This window comes from Sus scrofa, chromosome 17, assembly GCF_000003025.6.
Source record: "Sus scrofa isolate TJ Tabasco breed Duroc chromosome 17, Sscrofa11.1, whole genome shotgun sequence".
NCBI classification, from domain to species: domain Eukaryota; kingdom Metazoa; phylum Chordata; class Mammalia; order Artiodactyla; family Suidae; genus Sus; species Sus scrofa.
In genome coordinates, this window is record NC_010459.5 from 9964373 (window position 1) to 9982290 (window position 17918).

Consider the following 17918-nt stretch of genomic DNA (forward strand, 5'->3'; position numbering starts at 1 on the left):
TGCCAAGCATTTCAGAAATTCCAGTAAGCACACACTCATCCGGAAAAGGCAAATCAAACTGCAATGAATTCTGCAGGATTCCCAGCTGATGCTTGACCAAAGCGCACCTTGAGCAGGAGGAAAGGTAACGATTCTCAGATACCAATGCCTCACCCTCATCGGATGGAGCAGCTCAGAGAAGCCACAAGTTGGGCTTCAGTTATTCTTGCCCAGCAATCACTGCAGTTCAAGAGCGTGCCATCCTGCCATTCTTGGAGGGAAGCCTCCACAGCACACATGAGCAGAAGTGCTTCTCTCCTTCATCTTAATTGGGTGGGTTAAGTTATAGTTTGTTTTTATGGCTGCACCCACAGCATATGGAAGTTGCCCAGCCAGGGAATGAATCCCAGCTGCAGCAAGGCTGGATCTTTTAACCCACTGCTACCAGCCAGGAATGAATCTGCACCTCTGCAGCAACCCGAGCCACTGCAGCCAGATTTTTTGTTTCTTTTTTTTTTTAGGACTGAGCCTGCACCCATGGCATATGGAAGCTCCCAGGCTAGGGGTCAAACTGGAGCTGCAGCTGATGGCCTACACCACAGCCACAGCAAGGCCAGATCCAAGCTGCGGCTGTAGCCTTCACCACAGCTCATGGCAACACTGGATCCTTAACCCACTGATCGAGACCAGGGATTGAACTAGCATCCTCATGGATCCCAGTCGGGTTTGTTACCACTGAGCCATGAACTCCTTGCGGTCAGATTATTAACCCACTGCACCACAGTGGGAGCTCCTGGTTGAGTTTTATATGTTCTTTTTTTTTCCCCTTTTGTTTTCATCATAGACTTAATTTCAAGACAAGCTGGTTGATGAGGCAGGGAAGTTCCCAGATGTGCAGAGGGAAGCCCTAGCCACATCTTGGCAGGTAATGTGGCTAGGCATGGCTGTGGCGGCAAGGGCAGAGGGCTGGAAAGCCTGACTCGATTCAAGGAGTTGAAGCGGCTGCACTTGGGAGCTCAGAACACCCATGGCCTGGGCATCCTTTACTGCTGCCTCTTGGTCCTTATCCTGTATTTGCAGTAACTGAAATTGTGCTTGGAGTTCCCGTCGTGGCGCAGTGGTTAACAAATTCGACTAGGAACCATGAGGTTGCAGGTTCGGTCCCTGCCCTTGCTCAGTGGGTTAATGATCCGGCGTTGCCGTGAGCTGTGGTGTAGGTTGCAGACGCGGTTCGGATCCCGCGTTGCTGTGGCTCTGGCGTAGGCCGGTGGCTACAGCTCCGATTCCACCCCTAGCCTGGGAACCTCCATATGCCGCGGGAGTGGCCCAAGAAATAGCAAAAAGACCAAAATAAATAAATAAATAAACTTAAAAAAAAAAAAAAAAAAGAAATTGTGCTTGAGACCAAGCCTCCTAGGATTGGAAGCCAGGTTCCTGATGTGTCCTTACACTTGGTTTCCAGCCCTGGACTCTTGTCTAAAATGATGATATGTAGTTCCCATCATGGCTCAGCAGTGACGAACCTGACTGGTATCCATGAGGATGTGGGTTCAATCCTTGGCCTCGCTCAGTGGGTGAAGGATCAGGCATTGCCATGAGCTGTGGTATAGGTCACAGAGGCAGCCTGGATTCTGCATTGCTGTGGCTGTGGGGTAGGCTGGCAGCCACAGCTCCATTTCAACCCCTAGCCTGGGAACTTCTGTATTCCATGGGTGAGGCCCTAAAAAGTCAAAAACATAAAAAATAAATAATACAATGATGATGTTCTGCCATGCTCTTCGCAGTCCTTCCTTTCCCTAGAACCCCAGGTCTGCAGCCAGAGCTCTGTTACCACCTGCCTAGCTTTCCCAATGCTAGGACCTTGCTCCAGACTGCATGATCTCTGGTCCCAGAAACTCCATTGCTAGATTTCGCTTTTGATCAGGCCCTCAACCTTCATTCTCCGTCTCACCTCCCAGTGCCTGCCCTCTGCTCCCACATATGCTTGAGGACTCAGCTCCCTCCAGGAGGTCATGTGACTTCCTCTGCTCCCTGCCAGCAGCTGGATTGACATCAACTCCAGCCCAGGGACCAGCTGGGCAGCCCAGCCCCTCTACTTCTGTCTGGAATCGCCATGTTCCAAGGTCCTTTCTGCTTAAGGAGAGGTTAAACTGGGGGAAATGTGCAGCCCAGGAACCCTAAGCTTATGAGAAAGGTGGGTGCTGGGAAAAGATAAGCAGCATCAGTAACCCCAGCCAGGCCACGAGCTGTCAGTAGCCACTTACACCCTGCTCATCTCATGGCTTCCTGACCCACCCAGCAACTCGATTTCTGTCCCAGTGAGGACTGGAGCAGCTCCATGGACACCAAGACTTAGCTCATTAAGTAAACAGTGCATTTGAAGTATTTTAGATATTTTTCCCCCTTTGGAATATATTGATGACAACTAGCAAATTACCCCCCAAGTTATAGTTACCAGCTCTGAGGGTAACTCAGAAAAACCAACTGGTGCCTGGTTGTCTTAAGGGTGTACTGAAATGCACAAAGCACTAATTTTTTTTTTTTTTTTGGCCATGTGATTTTTTTTTTTTTTACAGAAATAATAACTCCCATTTGCTAACTGATGTGATAAACAACGATACAGCATCTTTCCTTCCATCGCCTCCTCCAAAATTAAATTTAACAGCGATACTCTGCTTAGGCAGAGAGAACAAATGGGCTGGTTACTCATTCACGGAAAACAGGTAAAAATTTTCCAGTGGCTGTTTCTCTGAGCTGTCTATTTTAAGAGATTTGAGGGGGAGTAGGTTATAAGGTGAGTATCCAGCCTTTCAGAGAGCAAAAATCAGGAGTTTCAATCCAGTAGCTGCTTATCAAAAAGTCAGTACACAGAGTGTGCCCCAACCAAGCTGAGTTTGCCTCCAAATCCCATGTATTTTGCAACCCCATCCTACATCTGAATGTCATAGCCACCTTTACAAAAACAACATTCTTTTAGTTAAACTAAGTAGAAAAATATAGTGAAAAGAAGCCTTGCTCATCTCCAGGTAAAAGATTTTCTTTTTCCTCAAGAAAAACCCCAGTAAAGAGAAAAGCCAAGTATTGTTTTAGACGCTCTTCAATTTCCAAAATACCATTTAAAAAATAATTACACCCACGATTTATGCATGATTCATTAGGCAGCGAGATACAATGCACTGCTACATTTTAATTGCTTTGAAAAAGTCGACATCGTGAAACATACCCTCCACTTCTTGGGATTGTAACCCAGTCTAGTGACATCTCTGTCACAATGTAAACCTTGTCCAAATAGCCTCCTTTCTCGATTAAACTGTAGCAGTCGTGTTTTCATTCTATAGCTTGATAGACTTCTGAAGGATTTTTTTTTTTTTTTTGCTTAAGCAATTGAAAAGTCAAATGATCTGTTATTGACATGAAGCTTTTTATTGTGAAAATTAATAAGCTTGAATTGCAGATGCCCTCAGAAGGTGACTGGAATGCCATGGGGGTGGGGGCGGGGGAACAGCCCCCTGCAGTGGTCTGCAAATGAAAGTGTTTCACCAGACTGCCTTTTTTAGAGTTCCTGTCATGGCTCCTCGGCAGGTTAAGCACTGCCTAGTACCCATGAGGATGCAGGTTCAATCCCTGGTCTGGTTCAATGGGTGAACAATCCCGCATTGCTACAAGCTGCCGTATAGGTTGCAGATGTGGCTCAGATCCTGTGTGGCTGTGGTGTAGGTGAGAACTGCAGCTCCAATTCGAACCCTAGCCTGGGAATTTCCATATGCTGCAGGGGCTGCTGTAAAAAGAAAAAAAAAAAAAAAAAGGGATTACCGTCTTCCTCCTCCCCACGGCCACCAAAGTAAAAACATTCTCCAGGCATAAGCCGTGAAGCAATATGTATATGATACACTCTCCATCACCCCTACTGACTACAGACCAAAGCTAGTAAAGGCCAGTGTTCATTACATAATAGATTATCTTACATAATATATAATAAACATGATAGACCATGTCGCACAGGAGGTAGATGGCCATTCAGAGGATGCAAACTGCTGAATTACACATCTGAAGGTGCCAAGTTAAGAGGACCAGCTCCTGCAGGTGGATCTAATGGTCTTATGACAGCCAGTTCCACTGGGCTACCTGCCCATCGCTTTAGGTTTGGAAGGGCATCCACCCTTAGACTCTGATCCTGGCAGCTGCCCAGAGAGGGAGCCTGGTTAACGGAACAGGCGAGGGTGCTGAGATTTCAGCATCTCTCTACCATGCTGTTCAGACACATACCTGTGGTCTTTAATGGGGTTTTCTCTCCTAGCAACAGTTTTAACCTTTTGGCATGGATTTTGCCTTGATAATGTGACTCAGCCACCACTGCTGAGGTGAAGGACATGTTACAGAGCGTACAGCACTTGTTTTTATCCACCATGTCAGCATCATTTCCCTGCAAGGAAGAAGACAGAAGGAAAAAAAAAAATTAGAAACAGCCCCAAGGCCTCTGATTTCCTTTTCCATTCCATTCTGTTGCATATGAGACTTAGCACAAACTTTCTTTCTTTCTTCCTCCCAATTTTCCTTTCTTCCTCTCTTTCTTTTTTGACTGCACCTGCAGCATTCGGAAGTGCCTCAGCCAGGGATCAAAACTGCATCACAGCAGCAACCCGAGCCACCGCAGTCACAATGCCAGACCCTTCACCATTGGGCCACCAAGGAACTCCCACCACAGACTTTCTTTTAAAAAAAATGCCTATTTTGTCTTTGCTCTGCAATGTTCCTCTCCCTCTCCCCACCTCTTTCTTTTTTATGGCTGCACTTGCATCATATGGATGCTCCCAGGCCAGGGGTTAAATGGGAACTGCGGCTACACCACAGTCACAGCAACACCATTTGCAACCTACACCGAAGCATGCGGCAACACTGGATCCTTACCCCACTGAGCGAGGCCAGGGATTGAACCCTCATCCTCAGGGACACTATGCCAGGTTCTTAACCCCCTGAGCCACAAGGGGAACTCCTTTTTTTTTCCAGCATGATAATCATCATCAAAATTTTCTCAGTTAGTAAGTAATCTCATATATATTTAATAGGAACCACTACTACCAGTCACTGGGAACAGAGGACAGACAAACCTGCAGACTTGAGCTACTTGCAGAAAAACGGCGCCCAGGATAGGAAGACGACATTGGCTTTGGCACCGTGTGGAAAGCTGTCTCTAATTTCACCCATTGTACTCATAAAAGTATGTACAATATCAGAGTTTACACAGCCTGAATTAATCAGCAAAAAATATCATTTGGCATTCAGCTCTGCCTTTGACCCATTTCAGCCTCACCAGGATACGTGACCCCATGTTCAAGATTTTTTCTTAAAGATTTCTTTAAGGAAATGAATCTTTTTCACAGTTTAATTTGCGTCTCTATCTTAAAGGGATGACGACTGTGCTGGCAGACTTTTTCCAGGAGAATTCGTGTGATGTTCCTTTTCTTCAGGAAAGGTGATTCATTAACTGCTGCACAAAATACTTAAATCCAACCAGACTTTTCTTCCTTTGTAAGACTTAATGAAAATGAACCATGATTCAGGAAAAAAAAAATAATAAGTCCTTTGTTAGACCACATGACCTGGCTTTTGTGCCCACCGATCATCAATTACCTATATTATACGAGGGGAAGATTAAGCCATTGGCTCCCCTCCTGCCGAGGTAGAAATTAAGGGTAAAGAGGACTTTCAGATAAGAAGTTAATCTGTCCCTTAATGGAACGGCCAGAGCAAAGCATCTCTTTGTTAAAGAGCAGCCTTGAGTGAGTATGTGGCCCCACAATAGCCCCCAAAGTGCAATTTTAAATGGCATAGGGAGGAGGAGGGGTATGGATGGGATGGAGCAAGGGCATTCTATCATTTTTCTGCATAATAAGAAGGTGCCTGCTGCCCTGCAGATTTTGTGGCAGGAAGAAAACAAACTCCATCTTTTTTTTTTACTTTTCTTTTTTTACTTTTTAGAGCCGCACCTGCAGCATACGGAAGTTCCCAAGCTAGGGGTCACATCCGAGCAATGGCTGCTGGCCTACACCACAGGCACAGCAACGCGCCATCCAAGCCACGGCTGCGACCTATATCACAGGTCAAGACAACATCAGATCTTTAATCCACAGGGTGAGGCCAGGGATCGAACCTGTGTCCTCATGGACACTAGTTGGGTTGGTTACCACTGAGCCACAATGGGGCTGTCCCCAAATCTTTCCATCTTAAGGCATCCGTCGGCAATGTCGGTGATGATTAGCACATGTCCTTGGGAGAAGTGGTGGTGGGGGCGTGTTTCAGGAGGCCGGTTTGCAGTTCAGGTATTGAGGGTGAGGGGAAGACCCCATAACAGCTTCTGAGATTTCCAGGTCCACCTATGGAGTTCCCCCGTGGCTCTGTGGGTTAAGGATCTGGTGTTGTCAATGCTCTGGCGCACGTTTGATCCCTAGCCCAGGAACGTCCACCTGTCGTGGGCGTGGCCAAGTGAAGCCCCACCTCCAGCCATTTATTCTCTTGACCTTAGCTTAGAAAATTTTGGCATGTCCCACCCCCTGATCACAGTTCAAGAGTGAGACTCGAGAAAATGTAGGGGTTGGGGTGGGGGTCAGCGAGAGGATGATGGATTCTATGGAAAGAGGAGAAACTTCCCAAAAGGGGCCTCTCCTGGAGAAGCACACACCCCAGGACATAACACCTTGCTAGGCACCGAGGCTGGTCCCACTGAGCGCATCCTGGCTGCGGGTTTAAAGCCGAGGTGCTCTGAGTTTTCTCCTCAATCAAAACCTCAAAAGAGGAGTTCCCATCACGGCTCAGCGGAGAACGAATCTGGCTAGCATCCATGAGGAGGCAGGTTTGATCGCTGGCCTCGCTCAGTGGGTTAAGGATCTGGCGTTGCGGTGAGCGGTGGTGTAGGTTGCAGACGCAGCTCAGATCTGGCGTTGCTGTGGCCGTGGTGTAGGCTGGCGGCTACAGCTCCGATTGGACCCCAGCCTGGGAACCTCCATATGTGGTGAGTGTGGATCTAAAAAGCAAGACAAAAAACAAACAACAACCATAACAAAACAAAAAAAGAAAAGGAAAAAGAAATCATAAGGGCTTTTATCTCTTGGTGTGATTGGCTGTGGAGCTGGAGGGACCAGCAAGGCAAGGGAGGAACGGGCTGCCCCTCCCCGACACGTCCATCCAAGCACAGGGGCTGCCTCAGACCCCTGGGTGGGGTGGGGTGGGGGGGCAGCCAGGAATAGCAGGAAACACACCTCAGGGAGTTAGAGACCCATGTGAGCCCAGCCAATGAGGAATGGCTAGCTCAGGAGGGCACTTGCCCACTCTGCTTAAGTAGATATTGGTCCCAGATTTGGGGAGAAAATAAGGAAGGTTGTCAAGGTGGATGAGGTTGCCCAAAGCACCCGTTTTCATCTCCTCATGAGTAATATTGGTCAAAGTATATAATTTTTCTTACAATTAGGCACCAGATCATAAGGCAAAGCTTAACTCCCAATCACTGCCTACATAGAATCTGTGCAGCCCTTCCACCACTTCTAGCAAAACTGCCCGCCCAGCCTGCCCTCAAGAACCAGTCCCCTTCCACCCAGAGCACCAAAGTGTAGACCTTTCTACAGAGATGCTGGGAGCCTGGACACAGTGGCTAATGTCATTATATGAAGTCTATTCAGGACCAGTTTCTGGAGCAAAGAATAGCCCTTGAACTGGATAAGGACTGGTGGATTGAGGTATTCATTCATCCAACACATTTTTAAGGACCCACTAAATACATGAGATGCTGTGTTAGGTAAGTATAACTCTACTCCCTGTTATTAAGGAGGTTGAGGCCAGGAGAAATGGAGAAGGCAGGCATGCAATGAAAGGAAAACACTATGATTAAAGAAATACAGTCTCAGATTGGACTCACACTCTCCCAATGGTAAGGTAAGAAGTTTCTTAATGTAAATTGGCCTATTTGTGTGGATTTTCTTTTTTCAGTTCTTTTTTTTTTGCTCTTTAGGGCCGCACCTGCAGCATGTGGAGGTTCCTAGGCTAGGGGTCCAAATCAGAGCTACAGCTGCCGGCCACAGCAACTCGGAATCCGAGCCGCATCTGTCACTGCAATGACAGCTCCTTAAACCACTGAGCGAGGCCAGGGATCGAACCTGCAACTTCATAGTTCCTAGTCGGAAGTCCTTTCCGCTGCACCACATGGGAACTCCATGGATTTTCATCTTCACATCTTTCTCATGTCTGGGATGTCCTTCCTCACCATCTCTCAGCTAATCTCGTCTTTCCAGAACCTGTCTTTATGGCTCATTTTAACCATCACTTCCTTGAAATGAATCTTCTTCTGCCTCCCTCTGCTATCCTGCAGAAGTGGGCCACTGGCCTACGGTCCTCTGTGTGTCCTGTACATACTATTTTATTATTTTATTTTATTTCATTTCATTTCATTTCATTTTTACAGCCACACCTGCAGTATATGAAAGTTCCCAGACTAGGGGTCAAATTGGAGCTGCAGCTGCCAGCCTACACCATAGTCACAGCAACGCAGGATCCAAGCCACATATGCAGCCTATGCTGCAGCTTGTGGAAACACCAGATCCTTAACCCACTGAATGAGGCCAGGGATCAAACATCCCTCCTCATGGACACTATGTCGGATTCTTCACCCACTGAACTACGATGGGAATTCCTACGCTTTTATGATAGAACATTTAACTCTGATATTTATTTGTTTCCTGTTCTTCCCCCTCATGAGGAATTTTCTCAAGATCAAAGAACAATGCTTGCCACTCAGTGGAATCTGCAGATGCTTATCGAATAAACAGAAGATCAGGGGAGGGTCCGTCTGTGAGGTTAGGAACTGGCATGCCATAAAAAGTCCAAAGAGGAGGAGTTCCTGTCGTGGCTCAGTGGTTAGCAAATCCAATTAGGAACCATGAGGTTGCAGGTTCGATCCCTGGCCTTGCTCAGTGGGTTGGGGATCTGGAATTGCCGTGAGCTGTGGTGTAGGTTGCAGACACGGCTCGGCTCCCGTGTTGCTGTGGCTGTGGTGTAGGCCGGTGGCTACAGCTCCGATTAGACCCCTAGCCTGGGAACCTCCATATGCCACGGGAGCTGCCCAAGAAATGGCAGAAAGATAAAAAAATAAAGTAAAAATCCAAAGAGGAGACAGGGACCACAAGGCAGTCAGCCCCAATCTTTCAAACAAACAGGGAGTTGGCCAGAAAAAGAACCAGAGTTTTCTTTATACAGGAACTTGAGGGTTTTGAGTAAGGGAATATTTGCCCCAAATTAATATGCATTTCATCATGGTTTTAATATATAGTCGTAGATTTTTGGCTCTGCTGGGCAATTGCATTCACATCATCCGGAAGAATCTAAGAATAATAGAGGTGGAAAAAACCACGAATTGTTATACAAGAAGATACCATAACATGTAGTTGTAACATGCTGCAGAAAAGGGACCAAGAAAGTTTAAGTATCTGACAAGAGAGGGGCTGTGATGCCCTGAGAAGTTAAGCAGCTTTTGAGGTCCATAGGACAACTTGTGTGGGATATTTTACTGAAAGGGTCAGTGTCATAATATGATGCCGCCAATTCTGATTCCTCTAATGACCTAGTGGAGACAAAATTAGAGACACAGAAAGAATCTCAATATTAACCAAAGGCTTGGAAAGTGCCAGAATTTAATTATGTATTCTTGGGTACCCAAATCCCAAATTAATGCCTCCTTGCAAATACAGATCAGATTGTCATTGCTGGAGTCTCCCCACTGCACTCAGGGCCCTGTTAGGACATGGCTCGGGGTAGACATTCCATCAAGACGGATGAAGTCACCTCAATGAACACATTTGGAGTTTCTGGCTTAGAGAACTCAGAATGGCCTCAAGCTACCAAGTGAATGAAAGGGAACCCAAGATTATCTTAAAATATGAGTTTCAACCTGGAGGCAAGAATTCAGTCAGACCTTTTTCAATGCAGTATCCATAAGGCTGAAAAAAAAAAAAAAAAGAGTTTGCAGAGTGTCCTAAGGCTGCTTAGTCAAAGCATTTTGCAAAGTTAAGACGCTTTCAGAAGAACTCGATCTAGGTGGAAAACCCTGGTCAACTCAGCCAAGAGATCCAGTCCCAAAAGCCCTTTCTATTTTTACTTTTTTTTTTTTTTTTTTTTTTTTTGATGGCTGTACCCACGGCATATGGAAGTTCCCAGGCTAGGGGTTGAATAGGAGCTGAAGCTACCTGCCTACACCACAGCCATGGCAACACCGGATCTGAGTTACATCTGTGAACTACCTCACAGCTTGCAGCAACACCACATCCTCAACCCGCTGAGGGAGGCCAAGGATCAAACCTGCATCCTCGCATCTACAACCCACTGAACACAATGGTAATTCGGTAAAATGGCTGAATTTTTACTTGCTTTATTTTTACTTGTCTTCATGTTCCTTTACTTTAGGTGAATCTAAAAAGTCTAAGAGAGGGACTCCCTTTCAGAGGTCAGGGTGAGGAATTCCGTGAAAATTGTTCCCTGGCAAAACAACCGTAACTGATGAAAATTCTTTTTTAAAAAATTCTTAAAACCTCTGAGAATTATCCTGAAAGTAAACACTAAATTAAAAAAATATGTATTTAGTCCAGAAAATACACTAGGAGTTCCCTGGTAGCCTAGTGGGTTAGGGATCTGGCATTGTCATGCTGTGGCTTGGGTCGCTCCCTGGCCTTGGAACTTCTGCATGCCAGGGACATGGTCAAAAAAAAAAAAGGAAAAATGTACTAAATCTCATTAAGAACGGTGACAGTTTACAGTGCTACAGAAACAAACCCTCTCCCTTCCTACAGACCCTCCAGCTCAGCATGATGGAAGCTCCACCCTGCTGTGTGTGGTCAAGAAAGTAGGGCTCCCTTTCCTGGAGCTCCCAGTTTAGAGATATCAGGAAGAAGAGACCCGCCAACACTAACCACATCCCCTTTAGCTCCGAGATGGAGAAGCAAAATCCTTGGCAATGTAGCCCAGAGCTAGGTTCTCCTTCTTCCACCCTTATTCATAGGACAGAAGCTTTGTAGACCAAAAGTAGGGGAACTCTGGTTGACTGTGCCCCAGTTTGCTTGTAGGATAGAGGTTCTGTTCCAGGGGGAACAAGCTAAGAAGGCCAGAGGCTGCCACCTCTGCCCAGATAATGAAGCAGGGCTGTCACTCTGAGAGAAGCAGCAGCTCAGAGATTTTTCTATAAGAACAGAGCGGGAAACAGGGAACTGTAAGAACAGAAGGAGCCTAAACTCTCCCCAGGGGACTGTGTTTGAAATAGAGTGTGGGAATGTTTAAGCCTAAGGATGCGCCCCAAAACAATGGGGATTTGGGTGTAGGCAATTGAGAGGAAGTTGATAGCTCCATCAGAGTAACAAGCTAAGCCACAGCCCAGCCTGCTTATCAGAGAGAAGCAGGGTACAAGCCGGCTAAGGCAAGCCTTCCTGGAATCAGAACAAACTTCAAAGGGCAGCCTCAAAAACAAGCTACACAAAGGACTGGATTTAATCAGATCAGCATATATATCCTAGAGCACTCAGCAAAAACAATAGACTAATCATCCAGCAATCAGCAGAGCTTAAGAGCTAGGTGTCGGGGTTTTTTAAAATTTTTTATTTATTTATTTATTTATTTTGCTTTTTAGGGCCGAACCCAAGGCACATGGAGGCTCCCAAGCCAGGGGTCAAATCTGAGCTACCCGCCGCCGCCGCCCTACGCCACAGGCACAGCAACGCAGGATCCGAGCGGCTTCCACAACTGACACCACAGCCCACGGCAACACCAGATCCCCAACCCACTGAGTGAGGCCTGGGATCGAACCCACAACCTCATGGTTCCTAGTCGGATTTGTTTCCACTGTGCCACGACAGGAACTTTCAGGTGTCATTTTAAGCAGAGGCACACAGCTTAACAGAGATCAGGGAGAGACAGAGTCCTGCAAAAACCATTGTCATCCAACAACGACTGTCCACTTTCTTAAGGCTGTTCCTCTGAGCAATGATGTTTACAAGGACTTTCCAACAGGGGGGAAGCTGCATTTGCAAATTTACGGACTTGCAAATAGGTGTGAGTAACCCCCCATCACTCCTGGTGGTGCTTTTATGGTGATTCACATACACGTGAGAGGCAGCAAAAAAAAATCAGAGTCACTGAACACACAGGTTCCGGCTGAGCTCGAACAAGGCAACACTGTTTCACCTCCCAGGCTCTACACAAGTGTTCTTTTCATGGCCCACTCCGTTCCATGTGTTTTTCATCTTTGTGCTTTGCTTTGGCGATTCTACTGCTTGGAATGACCCCCAAGGGAAATGCTGGAGGAGTGGGTAGTGTTCTCAAGTGCAAGAAGGCTGTAATGGGCCTTCCACCGAAAATACATGTGTTTACATAAGCTTCATTCAGGCAGGAGTAATAGCGATGCTAGCTGTTTCAGGCTGAGGTTAATCCATCAACAACACTCTACATCCAGGATAAGGGAGAGAAAATTCACCAATGTGTATGGGAGTTCGCTCTGAAAAGTGCTCAAGTGCAGGATGGCGCTGTGGAAAAGATGGAGAAGTGGCTAAAATGTGGATTCACAAGTTAACTGCCAACAGAAAAAGCATAATGGACAATGCTGTTGGGAGGCTAAAGGAAGATGAAAGGTACCCTACCACCCAGAGTCAGGAAACTAGGCAATGTTTCTCAGCTCATTTTATCAGAAAAAAAAAAAAAAAAAACTATGTATAGGGAGTTCCCCTGGTGGCTCAGCAAGTTACCAACCCGACAAGTCTCCATGAGGATCCAGGTTCAATCCCTGGCCTCGCTCAGTGGGTTAAGGATCCGGTGTTGCCACGAGCTGTGGTGTCAGTCGCAGATGTGGCCTGGATCCCTCGTTGCTGTGGCTGTGTGTCAGCTGGCAGCTGCAGTCCAATTCATCCCTGAGTCTGGGAATTTCCATATGCCATAGGTGCAGCCCTAAAAAAGCAAACAAACAAACAAAACACTATGTGCAATGAATTATGTATAAGGAATGCATATTGAATAGGACATCTTTAAAGAGAAACACACATAAAAAGAGGTCATGTCTTGATGAACTGACAAAAGTCTTGTGGCCAGCGGCTTGCAGGAACTTACCCCTGCATTTCCCCAGGAGCAATGGCTCAGTATTTGCTAATTCAGAACAGGTGACTTTAGAGAGCATCACTGTAAGGCGAATGCAGGGAAAAAGAGAACCAGCCGGGTGTTCAGGCAAAGAGAAAATTTATTAGAGGGAAAGAAGAGGGTGACCAACCCTTGAAAAGCGCCAGCCCCCTGCCCTTCTGGTGGGTCCTTCTTATACCCCACAGATGGGAAATTGGATGTCCTGGAGCGGGAGGTGGCTGGTTTACATGTAGCCTGCACTGGACTCTGGTGGTCATGTAGTCATGAGGAAGTCGGAGGTGTCCCAAGGTAGGGGGGTCTCATAATGCTGGGAAAGTAGGCACCAGTGGCAAAATCAGGATGTTGCTTGAGCAAGGTGATCGGTCTCATGGGTCACTGTGCCCTCGTATTTAATGTACGAGGTCAGCACAATGAGCCATGTTAACAATGAGCCCCCATGTAGGCCCGACCACAACTACATGAGACATGAGACTGGAAGGCACATTTCATCAAGAGAAATAAAAACCAAGCCCCACGTAAAACTGTGGACATAAATATTCATAACAGTATACTTCCTGAGAGCCCAGAAGTAGAAATAACCCATATGCCCATCACCTGAAGAACAGGGAAATAAAATGTCCTGTAACCCATACAAGGCACATGATGAGCAATAAAAACAAGAAGCTATGGATACCGGCTACAACCCAGATGAATCTTGAAACACGTTATGCTGAGTGAAAGAAGCCAGTCACAAAGACCATATGTTATATGAGTCCATTTATATGACATGTTCAGAATAGGAAAATCTGCAAAAACAGAAAGTAGCTGAATGCTCGCCTCGGGGTAGGAGGATGGGGAGGGAGGGTGAAGAAAAATGAGGAGCAGCTACAAACAGGCACAGGGTCTTTTCTTGGTGATGATAACATTCTACGGTTAATTGTGGTAATAGTTCCACAATGCCGAGCATGCACTAAAAACCATTGAACTGTACATCTTAACTAGGTGAATTGTTTATATCATACAGTGAATTATATCTCAATAAAATTGTAATAGGAAAAAAAAAAAAGCCTAGGAGTTCTCATTGTGGCTCAGCAGGTTAAGGACCCAACGCTTTCTCTATGAGGATGCAGGTTTGATCCCTGGCCTAGCTAAGTGGGTTACAGATCTGGTGTGTCACCGTGGCTGTGGTGCAGCTGCAGCTTCAATTTGACCCCTGGCCCAGGAACTACCATAGGCAGCAAATACAGCCATAAAAAGCGGGGGTGGGAGGGGGCTAAGAGATGCATTTAAATGATTCCTAAAACCCAAAGGAATACTGACATTTGAAGCACAACTTTTCTTTTCTGGGCATCTTCTGCGTGGAGGCAAAGCCACCAAGAAAGGGAAAAATAAAAAGTATTTTGTGCATGTGGACTGCTTTATAGTATATGGAATTCCACTCAGGACCAGCTGGACATCTTGGAATTCTCAACAGTGGTGTCTCTTTCAGCTAAAGCCATTTCACGGAGGTGACAGCACTCTACATTCAGCGTCAACTAAACTACACCTAAAGGCAAAAGCCACCTGACACCCTCTGCTAGAGCCAGAGATACATGTACCTCCCAGCACACGCCCTGCAGTAAGATGAAATATCCAAAAAAATGCAACTCTTCCAGAGGTATGCATGCAGTTGCTTATCATCTTGGTATTTAGAAAGAGGCAGCAGGCAGGGAAGCTTCTTCCCCTCCTCTCCTACTTTACTGGGACTGAAAGACCTAGAAGATGCTTCCTGACGGAATACAGGGTCCTGAGCGATCTTTCTGCTGCTGTTCTCTCCCCTGTATCCTGTTCTGTGCCACTGAGGCCAGCTTGTTCTCTCGATTCCAGCCTATTGAGATCACATCAGATGCTGGTCCATCTCACCCAGGGGAACTGAGGACGCCCAGCACCTTCATCCGCATCTTCGTCATGGACCTGGCTCAGTCCTTAACATCCGTGTGTTAGTTGTCATCAGGTCTATTCCTTTCATTGTTTTGTCAGCCAGTTCTTAGGACCATCTTTCCACAAATATCTTGAAGGCAAGAACTATAGGAATAATCCGCCACCCACCTCCAGAGCCCGCCGTAGATCTGGTTACGTTGAAGAGATTCAATAGACATGAAATAAATTGCTACTGAATGAATGGCTTGACGTGGCCTTCCGTGATCCAGCCCCAACTTGGTCACATACATCCATTTTCTTTTTCTTTCTTATTTTCTTTTTACGGCTATACCTGAGGCATATGGGAGTTCCCAGGCTAGGGATCAAATCGGAGCTACCATGGCAACACCAGATCCCAGCCACATCTGTGACCTATGCTGCAACTTTCAGAAACACTAGATCCTTAACTCACTGAGCAAGGCAGGGATCAAGCCAGCATCCTCACAAACACTCAAGCCAGGTTCTTAACCCACTGAGCCACAGAAGGAACTCCACATACATCCATTTTCCAGAAAATTTTCTCCCCCTGTCCTCTTCCCAGCACTATTGCTCAGTTGGTATGAAGCTCAGCTCAGTACTGAAAAAGGGGGTAGAGACAGTGGCATGTCATCGTGAGAGTTTGCCCACACAAGGATGCGTCGTCCCAGCTAGAAAAGTGGGTCGTGTCTAGACATCCCAAGAGGAAGCTGCAGTGTCTGCATGGGAGCTGGCGGGAGCCTCGTGGCCCACGGTTGACTAGAGCGATGCACATCCTGCCACTTGAATGGACACCTTCCCTCACTTTCCCCAGAGGATCAGGCAAAGTTGTCCTTTTGGCAATAAGGGAAGCGAGAGGAAGATTCCTCCTCTGGGGGGATGTAGAATGCGCCGTGTGCTTTGGGTACTTGGAAAACATCAGTTTGGTTTGTTTTTCAGTCACTGAAGAAATATTTAAACAGATGGTAACAGCACTTACAAGACCCCAAAAGGGAGAAATTAGCCAGGGCTCCTGAGAGAGGACAAACACCTAAGTAAGATAAGCCCCACTAACAAAGGGAAGCAGCTGACAGAACTGTTGCACATCAATAGATGCGCCCCTGAGAACAAAGGCGATTGGGAGGGACAGAGGGGAAGGGGCGGGGGGACCAAGGGGTAAAAGCTCCCAAGAAAAATGCCAAGCTAAAAGCTGGACTTTCTGTCTGAGACACCACTTGAAGGTTGAAGAGCAGAGACAGCCTTAAAATTGGCATGCCATCCATGCCCAAGGGACCTTCCTTCAGAGCAGTGCTGTTCCCCATGGCATCTGCATGCTCAGACTCCAGGGTACCAGCACAGCCGCCTCTTCTGAGAGTCATATGTGCCAAATGTCCTATGAGATGCCTTGGATATTTTCCCACGCGTAGTTTTCATCATGACTCTAAAACAGGCTTAGATTTCTTCTTCTTCCCTTTTCCCTCATCCCCCCCCCAGTACAAGCCATTGGCAAATCCTGTCAGCTTGTCCTCCAATTATACCCCCAAACTCCAATTCTACCCCCGCATCTCTCAACTCCACATTTATGTTCTTTTCTCCATCACTCGCCTCCCTCCCCTCTCATCCTCAGAATCTTGAGTCCTTCTCCATTCCATACCTGTCTTTTGCATTCTTCATTCTTTTTTTTTTTTAGGGCTGCACCGTCAGCATATGGCAGTTCCCAAGCTAGGGGTTGAATTGGAGCTACAGCTGCAGCCCACACCACAGCAACGCAGATCCGAGCCATGTCTGCAACCTACACACGGCTCATGGCAACAGTGGATTGCTGACCCACTGAGCAAAGCCGGGGATCAAACCCACATCCTCATGGATCCTAGTAGAATTCTCTTCTGCCGCAACAGGAACTTCCTTATTTCACATTCTAAATGATATGCTTTAGACATTTACGTTGATTTGCTTGTTATCTATCTTCTACCACTAAATTATTTAGTTCTGTGTGCCCAATGTCCAGAACAGCAGCACTGACTTGAGTCTGTGATAAAAGCCACAACTACAATCACATTTAAATTTTCTAATAGCCATATTAAAAAAAATTAAAAGAGGGAGTTCCGTTGTAGCAATGGATGCACATTACCTTATTTTATCTTTTTCGTGGAATTTACTCATATGTGACATTTTTCTCATTTACTGGTGTATGCGTTTAATGCCTGTCTTCTACCATTCTAGTGTATGCTTTTTGAGGCAGGAACTCTGTTTGGTCCACAACTCTACCCCCAGTGCCTATAAGTGCACCTGTCAATAATGTCTGCTACTGAGTGAAAAAAAATACGTACACACAAAATAAAAGGAGAATTCTGAATAGATCATGACTGCAGTGGGATAGTTTTAAAATTCCTCTAAACCCTAAATAAAAACAGAACTCAAAGGCCAAACAAAAAACCTTTAGACAACACTTGCAACAAATCTAGATGACAAGGTATTCCCAAGAAACTTCAAAATACAAGTGACAAAAAAGCAACAAGAGTTGGAAAGCCTGTGGGTCTGAGAGTCTGTGTAGGAAAACAGAGTGAAGCTAGGGAGCATCTGCTGGATCTCAGAGCAGCAGGACCCCCCATGGCCAGCAAGGACCATGAGAGCAGCCACTGAAATCAGAAGGGCTTGCTCGATCCCAACAACATGCTGGTATGAGGGTCTAGGGAAGCTCAGAAGAGGCAAGCACAGGAGTTCCCTTGTGGCTCAGCGGGTTAAGAACCTGAGTAGTATCCACTAAGCCACAATGGGACTTCCTGTAAGACTTCGAATGCAATGTTTTATTCCCAAAATAATTGGAGTGACATAGTTTACATTCTCAAGGGAAAAACATGTGAGTGAGCCCTCCCCTCTTTTTATATCCA

The 17918-nt window shown here is 46.3% G+C and overlaps 1 protein-coding gene across 1 annotated transcript in view; it reads right to left on the bottom strand.

Annotated features, from left to right (window-relative positions):
* The window catches only part of ZMAT4 (zinc finger matrin-type 4), a 406389-nt gene that overhangs the window by 174543 nt on the left and 213928 nt on the right, over positions 1-17918 (bottom strand). Inside the window, exon 4 of the mRNA XM_021077599.1 lies at positions 4246-4402. Within this exon, the coding sequence (XP_020933258.1) occupies positions 4246-4402 (157 nt within the window). The remainder of the gene's footprint in view (positions 1-4245; positions 4403-17918) is intronic.